At 41.8% G+C, this 24228-nt stretch overlaps 1 protein-coding gene across 1 annotated transcript in view; it reads left to right on the top strand.

Annotated features, from left to right (window-relative positions):
• HK2 (hexokinase 2) overlaps nucleotides 1–7435 on the top strand; it is a 70336-nt gene extending 62901 nt beyond the window's left edge. Inside the window, exons 16-18 of the mRNA XM_006067902.4 lie at nucleotides 1144–1299; nucleotides 2442–2675; nucleotides 5232–7435. Coding sequence (XP_006067964.1) covers nucleotides 1144–1299; nucleotides 2442–2675; nucleotides 5232–5376 — 535 coding nt within the window. The 3' untranslated portion in view covers nucleotides 5377–7435. The remainder of the gene's footprint in view (nucleotides 1–1143; nucleotides 1300–2441; nucleotides 2676–5231) is intronic.
• Nucleotides 7436–24228: the final 16793 nt, after the last annotated feature.

The following is a 24228-nucleotide window of genomic DNA, read 5'->3' as shown; positions in this document are numbered from 1 at the left end:
ACATCTGGGAAGTTCTGGGTTAAGTCCTTTTTGCCCTGTTGAACTGTGATGGTCTCGAAGTCCATTTGGGAAAACAAAATCACAACAGTTATGTTGCAAGGAGAATTGGAGTTGGTCACCCAGGTTTTAGAGGGATGAAAAGATCAAAGGGGGTTGCTGAGTAGCACAGAAGTTAGTATACATGTAGGAAGCAGCTCCTACTGTGAGGACTGGACAGGTGAGAGAAAGTGTTAAAACCTAGGTGTGGGACTTGAGGGAAAACAGACAGTTGAACCACTTGTTGCCATCAGGGTGAAGAAGCATTGCTGGGGCGAGGCAGGTAGAATCAGGAAGCGAATAGGAGCAAGCCTTTCTCCATCCATCCAGTGTATAGCATCCTCTATTGTCATACTGGACAAGGGGGCGGCCCCAGCATCACCAAGCCCTTGTTATGGTGGGGTCCCATTAGGAAGAGGTTGAATGTAGTGTTTCCTAATTGGATTAACCAGGGACTGTACTTCTGCAGAATATCCCTTGCAAACATTTGTCTATAGTAGAGGCCACAGACTAAAGTGCCTCCAGGAACCAGCCAGAAAGCATTAATGAAAGAAAACAGGCTGGAGTAAGATAAGATTAAACGATGATGGAGTCTTGGTTGAAATCGAGAATGCTGATATTTTTAAAGGCACTAGGCAGAGCCAGAAGACCCTCAAACTATTGAGCAGTCATGTTCAGTTCTCTTGGCCAGTTTAGTTCTCAGCTGGCACTAGTTATTTAAGCAATAAATGATTAGGTTGAAGGGAAAGCATGCTAAATTCTCAGCAACATCAGGGATTAAGATTCAGTATCCTGCTCTTCTGGAAGTGGGGTGGGGTCTGGTGTGAGTTCCTTCTTGAGAAGTCAGGAATAAGCCTTGGAAGGAAAATGAACCCATTAAATGGAGTCAATTCAGGGACTCCCTTAGGCCTCAGGACACATTTTACTGAATGCTATGAGTCAGTACGTGTGGATGCCAGGAATCCTGCCTAAGAGAGTCAAATAGCATTTCCTGTTCTACCAGTGGGAATCTGTATGCTCTCTACCTTCTAATGTAGTGAAGGCTGGTCTGTATCAGCACATCCTACACTTCTTTTTTAACCTCCATGAACATTACTTGCATTGCAGGTTTGAGAAAATGATCAGCGGCATGTACTTGGGCGAGATTGTTCGTAACATCCTCATCGATTTCACCAAGCGTGGGCTGCTCTTCCGTGGCCGCATCTCAGAGCGGCTCAAGACAAGGGGAATCTTTGAAACCAAGTTTCTGTCTCAGATTGAGAGGTGAGAATTTAGGGCCTGGAGTAGGATGGGCCATGTGTCCTTTTCATGGACAGACAAGCTGGGATTTTCACAGTTCAGGTCCGATCAGGGTGTGGCTTACATAAAGGTCAGTTTAGTAGCTAACGTGTTTGTCTCTATATAGTGTTGTTTTAAAGTACTTTATGAACAATTGGCATTTTAAGGGAAAATATATGATATTCTTGTGAAAAATCATGCTAAGCTGGATGAACCTGTTCAAAGCAGTATTGCTGGTTCTAGACCAATTTCAAAGGTAGAAATAAAGATAGCTGCTCACAGAATGTAAGTGGGAATGCACGGCAGAAGATAACTCACTGAAGCCCCTGTACTTGGCAAGAAGGACCTTCGTAACCGCTGGCTGCAGTAATAGGCAACCAGGATCAAGTGGCATCCTGTGGTGGCTCATTAAAGCAAGGCCTTCTTCCTCCAGTTTAATGGTGGAGACGAGAAGTCTGCTCTAAATTAGAATGCTGAGTTTCAGAGCCTTCTGGGAATTAACGCTGTCATTAATATTACTCTCAGGCATATTGAAAAACAGGACCTAGACAGCCTACGTGAGAGGGGCCCTAAGTTATCTGCACCAGTAAACAGAATACTGTTCCAGTTTACAGGTCTATTTTCTTCTTCTATAAATAGAGCACAGGTAGATTCAGACCACCCAGAGTAGGGGAGGAGAAGTAGAAGAGGCATCTAATGTTGTTGTTGAGGCCCGTCCTGCTTGCCTGTGAACAATGAGAGATCGGACAGGAAAGGGCTTTGCAACTGAAAACTGTCATGTATTAGCATCATCACTGTCTTTGCTATTTCCAAATAAGTGGAATCATGGCCAGTGAATTTCCTTTTGAGTATCAGTTTTGTAGCAGCAGCGTGCACCTTGCCTGGATAAAGTGGCGTGGGGAGCTGTTTCTTTGTGTTCCTGTCCATGTGGGCCGGTGTGATAAGCACTAGTTCCTGAATTGAGTTTAAAAATGGAACCACCTCTCACGGACGGTAGCTTTTACCCCCAGCCCTTGGAAGTCCAGGTCCCCCAGAACTGCTTCTGATGAAGGAGCCAGGCTCTGGAGTGCAAGCCATCAGGCCCTCTTGGGACGTCACTGACCACCGGCTGTCTCCTCTTGCCCCAGTGACTGCCTGGCCCTGCTGCAGGTCCGGGCCATCCTCCACCACTTAGGGCTCGAGAGCACGTGCGATGACAGCATCATCGTCAAGGAGGTGTGCACCGTGGTGGCTCGCCGGGCAGCCCAGCTCTGCGGTGCGGGCATGGCCGCCGTAGTGGACAAAATACGAGAAAACCGTGGGCTGGACACCCTCAAAGTGACCGTGGGTGTGGACGGGACCCTCTACAAGCTACATCCTCAGTGAGTGCCGATCGCCACTCTTCCTGCCCACCTTTTTCCCCACATCTCTTCATTCTTTCCCTGCTTTCCTTTCTCTCTTTATTTTATGGCAAATTATCAAACATTCCAAAGAGTATATATAGTGCATGCTTTATAGTTTAAAGATTAATAACTAGAAGTAGGTCTGTGTTTTACCAGCCAGCTTGGAAGCCCCCTGGGAGCTCCTCCCAGTTGCACCCTTCATTTTCCCCACCATGAGTAAGTGCTGAGGTGATTAAGTTTATCACTTTTTTCCTCCCATATTTTATATATGCATCTATAGTGTTTATTTTTACTTAATTTTTTTTGGCTGCACTGAGCAGCATATGGGATCTTAGTTCCTGGACCAGGAATCGAACCTGAGCCCCCTGCATCGGAAGTGCAGTCTTAGCCACAGGACCACCAGGGAAGTCCCAGCTTTACTTAATGTTGAATTTACCATGAGGGGAATCACATGGCATCTTTTCTTTTGTGACTGGTTTTTCTCACACTGCATGCATGGTTTTTAGAGGCATCAACACTGAAGTCTGCAATCATAGTTCATTAATTTTCAGGGCTGTAACCTTTGAGTGACTAAGCTATAATTTATCCTAATGATGAATATTTGGGTTATTTCTAGATTTTGACTATTTCAAACAGTGCTTCTGCCAATGTTCTAGTAAATGTATGCGGGAAATCTGGACCATTTTTTTCCATCGTCTAGGGTAGGAGTTGGCAGATTATAGCCACAACTGTTTTTGTAAATAAACTTTTATTGAAACTCAGCCATGCCCACTTGTTTATGTGTTGTCTATGGCTGCTTTTAGCTATTAACAGCAGACTATATGACCACAATGGAGAAGGCAATGGCAACCCACTCCAGTACTCTTGCCTGGAAAATCCCATGGACAGAGGAGCCTGGTAGGCTGCCGTCTATGGGGTCGCACAGAGTCAGACACGACTGAAGCGACTTAGCAGCAGCAGCATATGACCACAATGGGCTTCCCTGGTGGCTCAGAGGTTAAAGCATCTGCCTGCAATGCGGGAGACCTGGGTTCGATCCCTGGGTCAGGAAGAACCCCTGGAGAAGGAGATGGCAACCCGCTCCAATATTCTTGCCTGGAGAATCCCATGGACTGAGGAGCCTGGTGGGCTACAGTCCACAGGGTCGCAGAGTCGGACATGACTGAGCGCCTCCACTTTCATATGACCCACAAAGCTCAAAGTGTCAATCGCCTGCCCCTCTATAGAAGCGGTTTACCACCCTCATCTCTAGTATGAGTGAGTGAGTGAAGTTGCTCAGTTGTGTCCGATTCTTTGCGACCCCATAGACTGTAGCATACCAGGCTCCTCTGTCCATAGGATTTTCCAGGCAAGAGTACTGGAGTGGGTTGCCATTTCCTTCTCCAGAGGATCTTCCCGACCCAGGGATCGAACCTGGGTCTCCCACATTGTAGGCAGATGCTTTTCTGTCTGAGCCACCAGGGAAGACTCATCTCTAGCATGGAAATACTGAATTCCTTTTTCTTTTTACTCTTTTTTCTGTCTTTGTCCATCTCTTCCCCCTTTTGTCCTCTCATCACTATTTCTCTTCTCCTTTCTTCTCTCACTTGCATATATTCTGAATAAATTGTTTTAAAATCAGGATATACCTCAGTCCCATTCCCGTAGAAGCTCTTCAACTAAAAGAACAGAGCTGTGCCCCTTGCTCAGCAGAAGGTAGGATGGAGAGACTCATTGATTGAATTGTCACCTGTGTCACCATGATTGTTTCAAGAAGTTGAGAAGCTTGCCCAGAGTCTACAGTTACTGCAAAGAGCGGACCCTGAGAAGTTCTAAATTTCTATTATTGATATTCAGTGTCATTGTGAAAATAGGAACCTCAGTCCCAAGTGAGGGTTGGGAGTGGGACAGAAGTCCAGCCACTAGCCCTGGGGCTTGATATTAAGACCTCCATCCTCAGCTCTGCCAATGGGGAGGAGCAACCTGACCCTGCTCTAGTGGGTAGATAATGACAAATGGTCTCTTTCTCTAGTCCCATATCAGGAAGAATCTTTGATTTTTGTCATCTCCCAACAACACCCTCCTAAGTCTGCTCCTTTTGCCTTTAATGAAATTTTGGGTGAGACATATCTGATATGAGTTAATATCTCTGGAAAATGGAATATCACATGTATGGGACTTGGTCCTCCCCTCTAGAGCTGATGAACAGGCACTTCTGCAAGCCATGCATAAATGACTGCTCTTTTAAGAACACAGCTGGCCATAATCTCAGGCTTTTGTCCTACAGTTGAATCTTAGCTTCTCTTGCCCACTGTGACATAGAACTTGGGCATGTTGCTAGTCTCTCCAAACCTCAGTTTTTCTGAAACACAATACATAGTGTTTAATACTATGGTATTTAATACTATGGTATTAAACTAGGATGGTAGCTATCATCCTCTTCTCCATCTCAATTATTCCTAGGTTTCCAGCATCACTTCTTAGGGCACTATCTTTCAGGACACAAATCTGTTGTAACTAAGATATTTTATTCTGTCTTCCTCCCAACTTTTTCAGCTTTGCCAAAGTCATGCATGAGACGGTGAAGGACTTGGCTCCAAAATGCGATGTGTCCTTCCTGGAGTCAGAAGACGGCAGTGGGAAGGGGGCAGCTCTCATCACTGCTGTGGCCTGCCGCATCCGAGAGGCTGGACAACGGTAGAGCCCCTGCAATTGGAAGGACTTTCTCTGGCTTTCCTCCTTTCCTGCTTTAAATTATAAGATGCCATTCCCCTTGTGTCAGAAACAGACCCCTAGGCTTTTCCTTGGCAGAGAGGACCTCATTGGACTAGGTTTTGTCTCTGTCTACTCAATGTAGAGTTTGGTACCCAAGCCTTGGCTCTCCTGAGATAAATACAATTTGTTCACACTTTTCACAACCGTTACCATTGATTTTCTTAAAACTCGAAAAAAAGATTTAATCTTTAGTAATCCCCCTGGCCAAATTCCATGCCCCTGTATAATCCTACAGGATGGGAACAATAATAAAAAAATATGTTTGCTTCACCTTGAAGCCTGACCATGACATTTCTATATGGAAAGCATCCCCCAGCTTGAAGGTTGGTGCTATTTCTCCTCTCAGAGAGCTGAGAGGTCTCCACTGACTTGAGCCTGATTCTCCCATAGGCAGGGAGGAGGGGCGGCAATGGAGGGGAAGTCCATGGATAGCCACCCTCGTCAACCTCATCTATAATCATTTGCCTAGTGGGTTCCAGTGGATGCTGTCCCTGGAATCAAAGCATCCTGAGTCTGATCAAGCAAAACCAAAGCCTAGAGTCCTGGGAGTAGGTTCACAGGTCATCAATAAGCAGTGGACCTTTGGGGGCGGGAAGACTTTTTGGTCTGTTTTAAAATTTTTTCCTGCAGAAGTGGAAACACTGTATTTTCATTTTAATTTATATTTGAAATGTATTTAGTTCATGAAGTACATCTGCTCCTTCATCTTGACACTGTATGATCCTTTATATGTAATGTATTTATATGTTCATTTGTTATGTCTATAAATAGACAGGGTCTCAATAGATCAATGTAGTTAAAGGATGGAAGATGAAGATATAGTTACTAGAAATACCTCATTCATATGCAGGAAGAGAAGGAAAACATCATTAAAGTGAGTGAACGGTCAAGCAGCTCCTCCTTTCCCTGCAGACTCAGAAACTTGGAAGGTGTCTAGGGATAGCGTGAAGAGGGTTGGGACTGTGGACTGAAGAAACCACACCAACTAATTGCTCAGTCTAGAAACTTTTCTGGCACAATATTACATGAGATGTTAACAAAGGAAACAGGAATCATTTCAAATAAACTGCTTAGCAATCTTCAGTCTTAGGGCAGTTGGTAGTATTTTAAACCTCTCTAACAAGATAAAGGAAGTCACCAAAAATATTTGCAAAATGGTCTAATTTTTGATAGCAAACCAAAACCAAACTGTTAATTAAACATACAAAACTTCAGGGACAACATGTTTGGCAGATTTGTACCCTTCTAGCAAATTTCACCTTGGGTTTGTTTTGTAAATGTTCTACAAGAGGTATTGTCCACAGACTTCTAGGCTAAGCTGTTTTTACAAGAAGTATTTATTTCAAACTGCTTGGGTAGAGAGGGAAAGGGACCTAAAACCTTCCTTACCCTACTTTTTATAGTGCAGTTAATCCTGAATCTGAGAGCCCACTTCTGCCCTAAAATATTAAATCATTTTAATATTTTTATTAAACCCATATACTTCATAATAAAGAGGGGAAGGCCTTTTAACAATGTTGAGTAGGATACAAGGATCAAACAAAAATGGAACGACACAACTCAAAGCACCCAAATTTTGCACATTTATCAAACTTGTAGTGAGAACAGTGTCTAGATTTGTGTATCACTAAGGGATGCCCAAGAAATAGAAGTGAACTTTAACTTTTAAACTTGAAAAATTAGGCACCATCTATGAAATTGCACATTTTTAAAAGGTAGAGCTGTGTGTGTGGCTTCTAAAATGGAACGCTGGAAAATGTGTTTTGAATGGTTGTGTTCCCAGTTAGGTAATAGTTCCTTGCTGACGCTGCTTTGCCTGTGTAAGTATATTGACTCAATCTATGACTGCGATGTACTCAGTAGCAGATCATCTCAAACCCTTGAGCACTCAGTCTAGTGAAGATGTTGTCATGTACAATAAAGAACTAGTCGGATTAACTGTGTGATGTTAACTATTATTAATAAATTTTAACATTTTTCAAATATTTCACGTGTGGTTCATGAGACTTTTCAAGAGTTCAGTCATCTTTCAGGCATATTAGTATTTCCTAACCTGTCTGAGGGGCTTCCCTAGTGGCTCAGAGGGTAAAGCGTCTGTCTGCAATGCAGGAGACCCGGGTTTGATCCCTGGGTTGGGAAGATCCCCTGGAGAAGGAAATGGCAGCACACTCCAGTATTCTTGCCTGGAAAATCCCATGGACCGCAGAGCCTGGTGGGCTACAGTAATTGCTGAGTGTTTTGATTTTGACTATACATGCTTGACAGGCATGTGGCTAACACTTGGCCTTGACCCCAGATATTTCTCACTCCGGAAACACAGCGCCAATGGAATGGGAAGCTAGATGATTTTTCCTAGGCTGTGTTTGAGCCCTTGGATTTCAAGCACCGCTGAAACCATGGCTGGTGCAGCAGTCTGCTGTTTTAAGCAGTTTGGCTGAGATGAGGCAGAACCCTCAGGGACTCTAGCTAGACTCTGTAGGTGTATATGATTCACATTCAAGATATAAAGCCCTTACTTATATGAACTCTAAAAAGAACTTACCTCTATCCTCTCCTTACCATCTTTTAAAACCCTTTCCTTAATAAGCAAAATACAAACCTGGTGAATAAACTTCTTACAAGTTCTTAAATTTCTTACAAGTTCTTAGTGATACCCACTGATGATATTGACATGGCCCTGCTTGACAGTAGCTGAAGAAGGAGCAGATAAAGGCTGACAGAATGATAGAGATAGGCAGAACACAAAATTCAAACTTGCCAGTGGTGAAGGAAAAGAATTAAAATAGATGCTATTTTTCTGACTTCAAATTGGTGAGCTTATAGGAGCATACTTATATACTATTGATAGAAGTACAAAGTGCAGTCATTTAGGAGAGGAATAGGCAATGTCCATTAAAAAAACAATGTTCTGTACACTTTTCTAGAAATTTGTGAGAGGAAATAGACATAGTTGGAGACCAAGATTTATCTTTAAGGGTATTTGTGATTGCATGACTTAAAATAACAAAATAGGGGTCCACCTAACTTGTACCAGGATCTGGTCAGGAAGACAATCTACTACAGTTAATTCAAACAGATTTTAACACAGGGACTTGGTTACAGAGGTAATAGTAGAGCTGAGAAGTTCCACAGTGTAGAGGAGCAACCCAGAGATTAGCAACATTGAACGACTCCACTTCTATCCTAATGGCTGGGTCAGAAGCTAGAACCATAGAGCTGGGGTGGAAGGTGGTTAGAAGCACCTGACTTCTTTCTAATTTTATGCAGTGTCTCCCATTGACCCTACTTGTGAGGCAAATAGATTCAGGAGATTAGATCTGATAGAGTGTCTGAAGATCTATGAACACAGGTTCATAACATTGCACAGGAGGCAGTGATCGAAACCGTCCCCAAGAAAAAGAAATACAAAAAGGCGAAGTGGTTGTCTGAGGAGGCCTCACAATTAGGGGAGAAAAGAAGAGAAGTGAATGGCAAAGGAGAAAAGGAAAGATATACCCATCTGAATGCAGAGTTCCAAAGAATAGCAAGGAGAGATAAGAAAGCCTTCTTAAGTGAGCAATGCAAAGAAATAGAGGAAAATAATAGAATGGAAAGACTAGAGAGCTCTTCAAGAAAATTAGAGATACCAAGGGAACATTTCATGCAAAAATGGGTACAATAAATGGCAGAAACAGTATGGACCTAACAGAAGCAGAAAATATTAAGAGGTGGCAAGAATACACAGAAGAACTGTACAAAAAAGATCTTCATGACCCAGATAATCACAATGGTGTGAGCCCTCACCTAGAGCCAGATATCCTGGAATGTGAAGTCAAGCGGGCGGGCCTTAGGAAGCATTACTATGAACAAAGCTAGTGGAGGTGATGGAATGCCAGTTGAGCTATTTCAAATCCTAAAAGATGATGCTGTTTAAGTGCTTCTCTCAATATGCCAGCAAATTTAGCAAACTCAGCAGTGGCCACAGGACTGGAAAAGTTCAGTTTTCATTCCAATCCCAAAGAAGGGCAATGCCAAAGAATGTTCAAACTACCACACAATTGCACCCATTTCACATACTAACAAGGTCATGCTCAAAATTCTCCAAGCTAGGCTTCAACAGTACATGAACTGAGAACTTCCAGATGGACAAGCTGGATTTAGAAAGGGCAGAGGAATCAGAGATCAAATTGCCAACATCCATTTGATCATAGAAAAAGCAAGAGAATTCCAGGAAAACATTTACTTCTGCTTCATTGACTATACTAAAGCCTTTGACTGGATTACAACAAACTGGAAAATTCTTCAAGAGATGGGAATACCAGACCATCTTATCTGCCTCCTGAGAAACCTGTATGCAGGTCAAGAAGCAACAGTTAGAACCAGACATGGAACAATGGACCTGTTCAAAATCAGGAAAGAAGTACTTCAAAGCTGTGTATATTGTTACCCTGTTTGTTTAACTAATATGCAGAGTACATCATGTGAAACACCGGGCTGGATACAGCATAAGCTGGAATCAAGATTGCCAGGAGAAATATCAATAACCTTAGATATGCAGATGACACCATACTTATGGCAGAAAGCAAAAAGGAACTGAAGAGCTTCTTGATGAAGGTGAAAGAGGAGAGTGAAAAAGTTGGCTTAAAGCTCAACATTCAAAAACTAAGGTCATGGCATGTGGTTCTATCACTTCATGTCAAATAGATGGGGAAACAATGGAAACAGTGAGAGACTTTATTTTCTTGGGCTCCAAAATCACTGCAGATAGTGACTACAGCCATCAAATTAAAAGATGCTTGCTCCTTGGAAGAAAAGCTATAGCCAACCTAAACAGCATAGTAAAAGGCAGAGATATCACTTTGCCGAAAAAGGTCTGTCTAGTCAAAGCTATGGTTTTTCTAGTAGTCATTATGCATGTGAGAGTTGGACCATAAAGAAAGCTGAGCGCTGAAGAATTGATGCTTTTGAACTGTGGTGTTGGAAAAGACTCCTGAGACTCCTTTGGACCGAAAGGAGATCAAACCAGTCAATCCTAAAGGAAATCGGTCCTGAATATTCATTGAAGGACTGATGCTGAAAATGAAGCTCCAATACTTTGGCCACCTGATGCAAAGAACTGACTCATTAGAAAAGACCCTGATGCTGGGAAAGATTGAAGGCAGAAAGAGAAGGGGGCAATAGAAGATGAGATGGTTCGATGGCATCACCGACTCGATGGACATGAGTTTAAGCAAGCTCCGGGAGTTGGTGATGGACAGGGAAGCCTGGTGTGCTGCGGTCCATGGGGTTACAAAGAGCTGGACATGACTGAGCGACTGAACTGAACTGAACTGAAGATGCTCAGAAGAAAGTTATCTCAGGTTTCTGCACCAGAGACCCTGTAAGCCTCTGGGCCACCCATACTGACAGATTTCCCTCAGGCTGCTCCCTATACAATTCCCACCTCCTCCGTAGGGTTCCTCACCACTGGGGAAATCTGTTTCCTTCAAACAAAGGACAGTGCACCCAGGTTGTATCTGGCTTGGAAATAGCTTTTCCAGCCTCTGCCAGCTTGTCTTACCTCTCTCTTGCTTGTTTGTTGCTGCATTTTCTTCGGTTTGGGCACCAGGGGCAGAAGGTTAGATTATTTAAATGCCCACCGCCCCCATCCCCCAACCCCCATCATTCAAGACATTTTCTAGTCTTTGCAAGGATCTTTCTTGCTTTTTTATTTTCTTATTACCTTTTATCCTTTGCCCATTTTTCTCTCACAAGTGGCAATCATGTTATTGTATTGATGTGCAACTTATTTGTGTGTCTCATGTGTGTGATTTTTAATTTACAAAATGCTGTTGGCTAAAAAAATCACTTTTTGCCTTAAAAAAGAAAAAACTCGTGGATGCTTCTATTGTGCGCATTTAAGTCATTACTTCCAGTTACTGCATAAAAATCCTATTGTTAGGATTTCCCACCTGTGCTTCCAGTAATAGACTTGTGGATTGACTCCGCCCAGCCACACAAACATCACTGCAACAAGCAGCTTTGCACATTAATTATCTTTGTAATTATTTCTCTGGGCATGTACCCACCCAGGAGCAGGAGAGCTGGATCATATGTTGTGCATTTGCTTAATTTGATCCTGTCTTGCCAAATTACTCTCCTAAAAGGCTACCCCCAGCCACTAATAACCCTAGTGGCAACTTATCTTGTGCTCTACATTTTATTAACGTGCTTAGTACAAAGTGAGATAATATGATTGTTTTAATTTACATTTCCCCACTATGACTTTCACCATCTCTTTTATGTTTCCTTCAGTTAACTGCCTGGTCATTTTCTTTGCTGATTTTTCAACCAGGGTTCTTTCTTTTCTTTTGCTGATTTGCTGGAGTCTCTTATTTAATCTAGCTTATCAGTCCCTTGTTGGCTTCAGGTAGTGAATGTAACTTCTCCCAATCTATTAATTTTGTCCACTGTATTCTTTGTTGACTAGGAATCCTTTCCTTTGGAAAAACCAAACCCATCAATTCTTTTTTGCTTTATGGTTTGTAACTTTGACCTTTCTCACCCTTTTCCCATTAATATTGTCTTCTATTAAAGTTATTAATTGTTTTACTTTTTTTAAGGGTTATTGTAAAACCTGATATTACATCTTTCTATGTAATATCAGGTAAAGTACAGTGTTTTTTTTCCTTTGTGTCCTTAGTAAGCCTGCTGTTTCTCACTGATTCATAACTCTTCTTCTGAATATATTAAGTTCCTGAGGGTATGTTTCTGAGGACTCCTTTCTGCCCCATTGATCTCTTTTGTTTGTCCTTGAACCACTAACAGACATCTTCTATTACCAGGACTTGCTAGAGTGCTTTATCTAGCAAGGCAAATCTTTCTTCTTTTCCTTTCCAAATTTGTGCTACTCATAGTCCTTTATTCCTCCATATAAACTTTAGAGTAAGTTTATCAAATCCCTGAAAAAAAAAAAAACAGCTTAAATTTTGTTTAGAGGTGCAATGAAATTACTGATTTGAGGGATAAATTGACCTTTTGAATGTTTATAAGAACATAGAATGTCTCTCTGTGCCTTATAATCTTTTCTCCTTTTCTCAGAGTTTCAAATTTTTCTCTTATAAAGGCTTTATGAATTTTGTTGATACCTAAGCCTTTGACTGAGTGGATCATAATAAATTGTGGAAAATTCTGAAAGAGATGGGAATACCAGACCACCTGACCTGCCTCTTAAGAAATCTGTATGCAGGTCAGGAAGCAACAGTTAGAACTGGACATGGAACAACAGACTGGTTCCAAATAGGAAAAGGAGTACATCAAGGCTGTATATTGTCACCCTGCTTATTTAATTTATATGCAGAGTACATCATGAGAAATGCTGGGCTGGAAGAAGCACAAGCTGGAATCAAGATTGCCGGGAGAAATATCAATAACCTCAGATATTCAGATGACACCACCTTTATGGCAGAAAGTGAAGAGGAACTAAAGAGCTTCTTGATAAAAGTGAAAGAAGAGAGTGAAAAAGTTGGCTTAAAGCTCAACATTCAGAAAACTAAGATCATGGCATCTGGTCACATCACTTCATGTCAAATAGATGGGGAAACAGTGGCTGGCTTTGTTTTTTTGGGCTCCAAGGTCACTGCAGATGGTGACTGCAGCCATGAAATTAAAAGACGCTTGCTCCTTGGAAGGAAAGTTGTAATCAACCTAGACAACATATTGAAAAGCAGAGACATTACTTTGCCAACAAAGGTCTGTATAGTCAGGGCTATGGTTTTTCTAGTAGTCATGTATGGATGTGAGAGTTGGACTGTGAAGAAAGCTGAGCACTGGAGAATTGATGCTTTTGAACTGTGGTGTTGGAGAAGACTCTTGAGAGTCCCTTGGACTTCAAGGAGATCCAACCAGTCCATCCTAAAGGAGAGCAGTCCTGAGTGTTCATTGGAAGGACTGATGCTGAAGCTGCCACTCCAATACTCTGGCCACCTGATGTGAAGAGCTGACTCATTTGAAAAGACCTTGATGCTGGGAAAGATTGAGGGTGGGAGAATAAGTGAACGACAGAGGATGAGATGGTTGGATGGCATCACTGACTCAATGGACATGAGTTTGGGTGTGGTCCACGGGGTTGCGAAGAGTCGGGCACTATTGAGTGACTGAACTGAACTGAGACAGTTTACACTTGTGCATGATCCCTGATTTTTATTATATTTTCTGGTTGATTACTGCAGGGATTCTTAGCCTCGGCACTGTTAAGGTTTGGGGCTGGATAATCCTTTTCAAAAGAAGGTGTCTTGTGTGCTGTAGGATGTTAGTGCTATCCCTGTCTTACACCATGGATGCCCGTAGCAGCCCTTCCCCTTTGATATCTGAAAATGTCTTCAGACATTGTCAAAATTCCTGTTGGAGTGGGATTCTCACATGAAACACTAACACTTAATATTTTGTCCCAGTTTTTGTACAGGACATGTTTAATTATGTATTGCTTATCTAAAATTCAAATTAAACTGGGTGTCGTTTTAAAATTGATTTGTCAAATTTATCAATCCCACCTGCAAGGCAAAACCACTCTTTGTTGGGAGGCACTGGTGTAGAAAAAAGTTAGAAATTTGTGTATATTGACCTTATTTCTAATAACCTTGCTTAATTTTATTATTAATTGTAATAGATTGTTTATTTTGTTGTTTTTCTATGCAGATTATCATATTTTTAAATAAATAATTGCAGTTTTACTTTTCCCTTCAAATCACTAAAACTTTTTTCTTTTCTTACCATATTGACTAGGATCTCTAGCTCTGCTATAGAGTAGCAGTAATAGTACATTTTTGTCTCCTTCCCAGTCTTAAAAGAAATGTGCCTAAATTTTCTCCATTAAGAAAATTTTTTGATGTCAGTTTTGGGGTACCAATTTAAGGAATTTCTTTTTTCTATTCCTAGTTTGCTAAGATTTTTTAATTATAAAATCTTCAATAGATGTACATTAAAGGTTTTGTCTGCATCTATTGAAAGAGATGATGGTTTTTTCCCTTTAGTCTTAACTGTAATGAATAGCACCATGCATTCTCTGGAAAATCTTCCTCTATTTCTGGGATAAACCAAATCTTTTAGTGTATTATTGGATGGAGATCACCTAGCATTTTACTTTTTGCATTCTCATTCATAAGTGAAATGAGGCCATCATTTTTTTTCCCTTTGTATTGTCTGGATTTGTTTTTAAGTAAAAATTACATTAACTTCACAAAAAAGGCTGGGCCGTTTTCTCCCTTTTTTCACTTACACATGCAAACGTATACAGAATACTGAATCCTCTGTGCTTCAATAGAAGCACAAGGCCAATTTTATTTTGTCTATACCTCCATTCTCATCCCCTTTCATATTATTTTGAAGCAAAGCTCAGACTTTTTTATCATGACAACTACAAATGCTCCAGTATTTTTTTCTGTCTACCCATAATGCCATCATCTCCTCCCCAGATATTCACAATTTCTCAATGTCAAGAAATACCCAGTGTTTAAACTTCCAACTGTCTCATAAATATCATTATAATAAAAAAAAAAAAACCAGAATCCAAACAAAACCTACATATTGGGCTTGGTTGCCTGTTTTCTAATCTCTCATAACCTTCCGTTCCTTTCCAACTCTGTTTTCCCTCTCTTATGAAGAAATCACATTGCCTAGGGTTTCCCATGACTGCATTTCTAGATTGATCTGTCCTCTGTATTCCTGTAAACTGGTAGTTTAAACTCAATTCTTGATCAAATATAGATTTGGTGTCTTACCAAGACTGCTTCAAAGTGGTTATTGCATTATTTTATTTTTGTATGTCTGTAATTTTCCCCATTTTCATTGTATATATGTCTATTTTAATATATAATGTCTCTTTCTCACCTCTTTCCTTAACCAGTTTTGCCAGAATTTTGCTTCATTTATCTTTTCAAAGAATTAGCTTATGAATTTTGTTATTTTTTTTTTCCCATTCATTGATTTTCACTGTTTATTTTTTTTTTCCTTCTTGTTTCCTCAGCTTGCTTTGTTGCTCCTGTTTCAGCTTCTTAAGTGAACGGTTTAGCTTATATTTGAAGTTACAAATTCTGCTCTATCTACTAAGCTCCACAAATTTTAATACATTGCCATTTCATTGGAATTCTAAGTAATTAGTAATATGGTATATGCTTTTTTTTACCTTATAAATTTTAGTACTCTCATTTAGTTTCCAGTATTGAAATTTATAAGATAAAATATATATATGTATATATATATTTAATTAGGGAATCATTACTTTACAATATTGTGATGGTTTTTGCCATACATCAACATGAATTGGCATTAGGTGTACATATGTCCCCTCCTTCTTGGAGCCCCCTCCAACCTCCCTCCCCTTCCCATCCCTCTAGGTTGTCACAGGGCACTGGCTTTGGGCTCCCTGCATCACACCTCTAACTCCCAACTTCCACTCTTTTGTGATTGATTTCCAATTTTTTGGCATTATGGTCTGAGAACATGATCTGGTTGATATTCGGTCTTTGGAATTTATCAAGTCTTCCTTTGTGACCTAGTAGATGGGCAATGCTGTAACCCTTCAAGAAGTGACTAAAAACTCTGTATTCTCTGGTGCAGAGCTTAGAATGAGACAGAGAGGTGTGAGAACACAGGCAGAGTGACTGTGGATGTGTTCTAGACTGACATGTTACTTATGAGTTTCTTGGTGGTAGAATTATAGGTGGCCTTTGTTTTTTTCTTGGACAACAGTTTCCGTTTGTCTGTTTCTTAATGTTCTTGAAATCCGTGTCAATGACTTCACATGGCACCCACTGCCCCAGGTTGGTAAGAGCACTGGTATGGACAAGGATTACATTTGCCACTATAGGTTGTGTGGATGGCTCATCTGCCTTTCCTGGCCTGCCATCCTGCTCTGTAAAATGAGGAGATTTAAGCTCCTCACCCAGCTTGAACATTATTTGTAAGCACCATCTGCTTCTGCTGTGGTTACCTGAAAACCCTGGCACTGTGGCGGTCACTGCAGGAAACCTCACAGATCTGGCCCACAGGGTCCCACCCACAGGCAGTGGGGGCAGGAAGGTCTTCCTCTCTGTGTATCCATAGATGATGTGACCTTTTGCTTTCTATCATTTAGTGATAAACATCTTTCTTTCTCCAATCATGGTCTCTGTTCTCCAGGCTGCAAAACCATTTCCGGGGAATGCAGACATGAATGGTGCCAACTGGAATATGGAAATAGGAATCGGTACCTTTGACTGTACTGGGACTTCAGGTCCCCTGAAGGACAAACCTATACTCTTTGTTTTATTATAAAAATGTTTTCCTTTTAAATAAGCAGTGGGAAATGCCAGAATCATCTGCAGCTACTTGCTGACCCTTGGGACTGAAGAGGGTGTATTTGTAAGATTCCATTTTTGGTTTACTCAGTTATGCCAGGAATATCCTCATCTTGGGGTACAAGAATTGCCCCAGAGGACCTGCTCTGCCTTCATGGTCAAGCAGGATGAAGCAATGCTTTCCTTGGGAAATTTCTACAAATTTCTAGGCCTTATATGTGGCCATCAGGCCATTTCTCCATGCTTCACAAAGCAAAAACATCAGGAAAATGGCATTTCTACATGTGTATTATTTAATTTATATACATTATGTATGAAAGTTTTGGTCACTCAGTTGTGTCTGACTCTTTGCAACCCCATGGACTGTAGCCTTCTTCTGTCTATGGAATTCTCCAGGCAAGAGTACTGAAGTGGGTTGCCATTCCCTTCTCCAGGGATCTTCCCTACCTGGGGATTGAACCTGGATCTCCTGCATTGCAGCAGATTCTTTACTGTCTGAGCCACCAGGGATGCTTGAAGCAAGTATGAATTTGCTTCACGACATTTGGATGCAAGAAATGTCACAGTACTGAAATTAGCTCTGAACACTCCCTCACCAAGAGAATGAGATGTCCAATATCAAGTATTATTGGGATAGTTTTCCTCTCACCAGGATGAAGTGGGAGTCCCTGGGAGTGGCACAGTCCAGTGGCATCTGGGAAAGGCCTCCAGTCTTTAAGAACGCTGTGGTTCCCCTACTTCTGAGCCAGTCCAGGTGGCTCACTGGGGAGCCCCTGCTGCCTGGAGACTCCGGTGTTCCCTGTCCAGGAACCCATCCCACTTCTCCCCTGACACTGCTCAGACGCTCCTGAAGAGATGACAGCCCAGGAGGCCATACTGGCACTCCATCCCTGGGCTGTCAGGAACTCTGCTTCAGAGACATCCTGTGTGATTGGTTGCATATGAGAACTGCCGTTGCTGCAGAAACCACCCCACTGTTTGATTTCTGTGATTCCTGTCCCCAAATTCACCTTTGACTCTCTGATTCACCTTCAAGACTGGTCACCACTCATAGCAGTGACCAAAACCATCCCCAAGTAAACAAAATGCAAGAAGGCAAAATGATTGTCTGAGGGGGCTTACAAATAGTTGAGAAAAGAAGGGAAGCAGAAGGCAAAGGAGAAAAGGAAAGATATACTCATCTGCATACAGAGTTCTAAAGAAGAGCAAGGAGAGATAAGAAAGCCTTCTTATGTGAGCAATGCAAAGAAAATAGAGGAAAACAATAGAATGGGAAAGACTAGAGATCTCTTCAAGAAAATAAGAGATATCAAGGGAACTTTTCATATGATGATGGGCACAATAAATGGCAGAAACAGTAAGGACCTAACAGAAGCAGAAGACATTAAGAAGAGGTGGGAAAAGTACACAGAAGAACTATACAAAAAAAGGTCTTAATGACCCAGATAACCCAGTGGTTTAATAACACCTAGAGCCAGACATCCTGGAGTGTGAAGTCAAGTGGGACTTAGGAAGCATTATTATGAATAAAACTAGTGGAGGTGATGGAATTCTAGGTAAGCTATTTCAAATCGTAAAAGATGATGCTATTTAAGTGCTTCTCTCAATATGCCAGTAAGTTTAGAAAACTCAGCAGTGGCCACAGGACTGGAAAAGGTTAGTTTTCATTCTAATCCCAAAGGAGGGCAAAGCCAAAGAATGCTCAAACTACTGCACAATTGTGCTCATTTCACATGCTAGCAAGGTAATACTCAAAATCCTTCAAGCTAGGGTTCAACAGTATGTGAACTGAGAACTTTCAGATGTACAAGCTGGATTTAGAAAAGGCAGAGGAATCAGAGATAAAATTGCCAACATCCAGTGGGTCACAGAAGAGAATTCCAGAAAAACATCTACTTCTGGTTCATTGAGTACGCTAAAGCCTTTGATTGTGTGGATCACAACAAAATGTGGAAAATTCTTCAAGAGATGGGAATACCAGACCACCTTACCTGCCTCCTGAGAAACCTGTATGCAGGTCAAGAAGCAACAGTTAGAATCAGACATAGAACAATGGACTGGAAGAAAATCGGGAAAGGAGTACATCAAGGCTGTACATTATCACCTTGCTTGTCTAACTTTTATGCAGAGCACATTGTGTGAAATGCCAGGCTGGATGAAGCACAAGCTGGAATCAAGATTGCTGGGAGAAATATCAATAACCTCAGATATGCAGATGATACCACTCGAATGGCAGAAAGTGAAGAGGAACTAAAGAGCCTCTTGATGAAGGTGAAAAAGGAGAGTGAAAAATCTAGCTTAAAACTCAACATTAAAAAACTAAGATCATGGCATGTGGTCCCATCACTTCATGGCAAATAGATGGGGAAACAAGGGAAACAGTGACACTTTATTTTCTTGGGCTCCAAAATCACTGCGGACAGTGACTACAGCCACAAAATTAAAAGATGCTTGCTCCTTAGAAGAAAAGATTTGACAAACCCAGGCAGCATATTAAAAAGCGGAGACATCACTCTTCCAACAAAGGTCCATCTAGTCAAAGCTGTGGTTTTTTCGGTAGTCACATACGGATGTGAGAGTTGGACCATAAAGAAGGCTAAGTGCTGAAGAATTGATGCTTTTGAATTGTGATATTGGAGAAGACTCTTGAGAGTCCCTTGGACAGTAAGGAGATCAAACCAGTCAATCCTAAAGGAAATCAGTCCTAAATATTCATGGGAAGGATTGATGCTAAAGCTGAAGCTCCAATACTTTAGTGACCTGATGTGAATAGCTGATTCATTGGAAAGACCCTGATGCTGGGAACGTTTGAGGGCAGGAGGAGAATGGGGCAACAGTGGATGAGATGGTTGGATGGCATCGTCAACTCCATGGACATAAGTTTGAACAAACTCTGAGAGATAGTGAAGGACAGGGAAACCTGGCGTGCTGCAGTCCATGGGGTCACAAAGATTTGCACATGACTGACCCACTGAACAGCAACAAAGGGTTTTGTGGTAGTTGTGATAATACTTAACAGCTCATGGAATCATCTTTGTAGCCCTTGCCTCTTTTTTTCTGGAGTAAATAAACACACACAACAGGCATTACTCCTTGCCTTGAGTAAGGGGCTGTGAGACTTTTCAGATATATCATTCTTGGTTATATAAAATCACAATACAATGCTTTTTAAAAATATTTGGCAAATTTCAATTATCTGGAGGGTAGTTTGTTACTGATAAGGGGAGCCTTTGGGTGATTAATACAAAAGCAGCTGAATATCACTAGCAGTTTGGTACTTTTCTATCATATGCGATTTCATTTCTTCTTGTCAAAAACAGTGCCTCCACTTCACCCCCACAAATTATAGCGGAAGTGATTTGCCCAAGTTGAGCTTTGGTGTAGACGGATGCTGTGTCTGAGGATCATCACCAGTTTCTCAGCATTATTTTTTTTGGAATGATTTTTAAAACTATATAAATGGATACAAGAAAGAATGAAGGATAGATAACGGCCCAATAGCAAATAGAAGGGTGATAAAAGTAAAAAACCCAGGCACATGGACACGAAAGCAAAAGGAATCTAAGACACTTTGGAGGGAAGAGGGGGAGCAAGCAGCTCCACTTTTATGTAGCTCACTAGGTTCCGGATTTATCCTTCTACTAAATTAGGGCAGAAAAGTGCTACTGAATAATGAAAATTATAAAGAATTAGAAAACGAGATTATTCTTGATTTGTACTATTTAAGGAAAGAAGAGTATAAAAAACAAGAGCATAAAATTTGACATTGAGACCATTTTTTAAAGGATTATTAAAATCAGGACATTTTACCATTTAAGCTTGTCAGTAAGTGTAGCCATTTTCCCTATACATCATGTAAATATCCCAAATACCATCTAATACATGAAAATTACATATTTATAAATTATATGAGAAAACTACTTTATGAAGTTGATGATAAAAATTTTTGTCCAAGTATATTTTATCTCCATGAATATAAAGATTAATATATTGGTGACTGAACAACAACAGAGACAAATGGAAATGGAAACACAATGGTCTAAAACTGGAGGTGCAGCAGAAGCAGTTCTAAGAGGCAAGTTTATAGCGATACAATCTTCCCTCAAGAAACTAGAAACATCTCAAATAAACAACCTAACCTTTTAAACTAGCCATTAAAAGAATGAAATCACGCCATTTGGAACAAAAGGCAGAGGAACAAGGGATCAAATTGCCAACATCCGCTGGATCATGGAAAAAGCAAGAGAGTTCCAGAAAAACACCTATTTCTGCTTTATTGACTATGCCAAAGCCTATGACTGTGTGGATCATGATAAACTGTGGAAAATTCTGAGAGAGATGGGAATACCAGACCACCTGACCTGCCTCTTGAGAAACGTGTATACAGGTCAGGAAGCAACAGTTAGAACTGGACATGGAACAACAGACTGGTTCCAAATAGGAAAAGGGGTACGTCAAGGCTGTATATTGTCACCCTGTTTATTTAACTTCTATGCAGAGTACATCATGAGAAACGCTGGACTGGGAGAAGCACAAGCTGGAATCAAGATCGCTGGGAGAAATATCAATAACCTCAGATATACAGATGACACCACCCTTATAGCAGAAAGTGAAGAAGAACTCAAAAGCCTCTTGATGAAAGTGAAAGTGGAGAGTGAAAAAGTTGGCTTAAAGCTCAACATTCAGAAAACGAAGATCATGGCATCCGGTCCCATCACTTCCTGGCAAATAGATGGGGAAACAGTGGAAACAGTGTCAGACTTTATTTTTTGGGGTCCAAAATCACTGCAGATGGTGATTGCAGCCATGAGATTAAAAGACGCTTACTCCTTGGAAGGAAAGTTATGACCAACCTAGATAGCATATTCAAAAGCAGAGACATTACTTTACCAACAAAATTCTGTCTAGTCAAGGCTATGGTTTTTCCAGTGGTCATGTATGGATGTGAGAGTTGGACTGTGAAGAAGGCTGAGTGCTGAAGAATTGATGCTTTTGAACTGTGGTGTTGGAGAAGACTCTTGAGAGTCCCTTGGACTGCAAGGAGATCCAACCAGTCCATTCTGAAGGAGATCAGCCCTGGGATTTCTTTGGAGGAAATGATGCGGAAGCTGAAACTCCAGTACTTTGGCCACCTCATGCGAAGACTTGACTCATTGGAAAAGACTCTGATGCTGGGAGGGATTGGGGGCAGGAGGAGAAGGGGACGACAGAGGATGAGATGGCTGGATGGCATCACTGACTGGATGGACGTGAGTCTGAGTGAACTCCGGGAGTTGGTGATGGACAGGGAGGCCTGGTGTGCTATGATTCATGGGGTCGAAAAGAGTCGGACATGACTGAGCGACTGAACTGAGCTGACAGAGTGTCATACTGAGTGAAGTAAGTCAGACAGAGAAGAAGTATCATATGACATCCCTTATACGTGGAATCTAAAAATAAATGATTTCAGTGAGCCCAGACTTTTGCATCTTTCCATACATAGAAAAGTGCTACATTCCTTAACTTGAGAGGTCTGATTTTAAGTAACAGTAATTTTTTGATGTTCCAACTACCTGGTCTTTTTGCAAAAACTCCTATATAGCCAAATAAGGTCAGTCCCTCCATTTAGACCATATTTGGGTACATGAGACTCAAAATTTCTTGCTTAAATGCTCCAGCCTCTTTCAGAGCTGCATGAACCTCATCCCACATCTGTCTTGCCTATGGTGAGCTCACCTACATCTTAGGCGTAGCCAAAGGCAGAGGGCTTTTGGGCAGGATTTAGACTTGGGGGCTGAGGTGTGCTTCAGTGTCTGTTGGGTGGGCTTGGGAGTGGCAAGAGAAGGTGGGAGTATGGGCCAGCTGTCTCCATGTTTATACTTTCAAAGTTAGTGGCAGGTGTGGATCCAGGGTCCCTTTGGGAAAGGAAAAATACTATTCCTTCCTTCCTACGAGTCACCCCTTTCCACCCTTTCTCTTCCTCTAGGGTGGATTAAAAGACTTCTTGCAGAAAAACACATCAACCAACATATGAACAAAAAACAAGACCTCAGATTATACTTACATTGCAAATGAGTGCAACCCATGCACCCAGACGTTGAACATTTAGTGGACCACCCACCAACATGCCTTTGAAGGGTCACCCTTAGGAGGTTTGGGGGAGGGTTAGCCTCTGAAGGGGATAAACAGGGACTGATACCTGCCTAAGGCTGGTAGGGAGAGAGGACATCTCAGAGGGGAAGATCATTGGAAGTCAGCCTTGTTGGCATCTTGGTGCTGGCATTTGGAAGGCTCTCCCTCTAGGAGAAGGGTCTACCACCTATTATTCCCTGTACAACCTCATCTTCAAAAGTAAACTGACTTGGAAACCAAATGTGAGAAATAAATGCTGTGGAGCTATTCTGGCTGAAACAGGGTTGGAGAGCAGAGTGACTGTCCTGCTTGGTGACCTTCCCACCTGCTCCTAAGGAACAAGTTGGAAACTTCCAGATCTAGAGAAATACGCTCATGAGAGAAGCACAGATCAGGCTGCACCAGGCTGTTCTAGGCCCCGAGGGCAGGAACTCAGGGACAAAGTGGGGGCAAAGCAGACCAGTGCTGGGCCCAGGACAGCCTCTCACTTTCCTCAGGGCCAGAACACATAGGCAGCTTCTCCATGTTACCATCATCTGCCTTTAAATAAGACAATGTAAGAAGGTCTCTGTGATGTGCAAAGAACTAAGTAATCACAGTGACGTCCACCAGTGAAAGAGAAGATGCGGATGCTTGTGGCCTGGGTATTCTATCTCGTCATCTACCCTGATCCTTTTGTTCAGACTCCTGTGCTGGTTACGAAACCAACGTCTCTCAGCTTACACCCACCCATTTATACTCTACTCTGTGGCACTGGGGCTACGACTCTGCAAACTGCAATTCTCTGTGGCCAACTCACTCCAGGTGAGGCTCTGTCAGCAAGGCTGGAGGAAGGAGCAGGGACTCCCTCCTTCCTCACTGAGCATAACTCCAGCAATGACAGCTCTTTCGAATAGCAGTGTCTTCCTGTTTTTTCCTACACTCCCAGCACCAGCCTCAGAGATACCAGGCAGTTGCCTCTCTTTGGAGGTCTGGGTTCCAGCTCTGCTGGGCCCCTCTGCCAAGCTTCTGATTAATTAGGACCCCAGTCTCTTTCTTTTGCTCTCCAGTCCCAGCTGCCTGCTGCAGTTACTGCCTCTGTGTTTATCTTGACATTTCTCGTTTGCCTTTTCAGCCTCTAGTACTTGCCTGGGTTAAATTCTTTCTGTCAGAATGACCAGTGTGGTTTCTGTTTTCCTATTGAGACCTGATTGGTAGACACCCCTGAGAAGCATCACTTGGGGAACAGATGAGGGTGTAGCCTTGCTTGGCTGGGCTGCTTTGAGAAGCCCAACTGCAGAAATTCTGCCAGCAGCCCCAACTAGTCAACCTGTCTGGTAAAGAAACTCTCTTGTCACCAGAAAACCCCCTAATCTAATGCAATATTAACAAAC

Source organism: Bubalus bubalis, chromosome 12, assembly GCF_019923935.1.
Source record: "Bubalus bubalis isolate 160015118507 breed Murrah chromosome 12, NDDB_SH_1, whole genome shotgun sequence".
Classification (NCBI taxonomy): Eukaryota; Metazoa; Chordata; class Mammalia; order Artiodactyla; family Bovidae; genus Bubalus; species Bubalus bubalis.
This window is presented reverse-complemented; position numbering and strand designations above follow the sequence as displayed.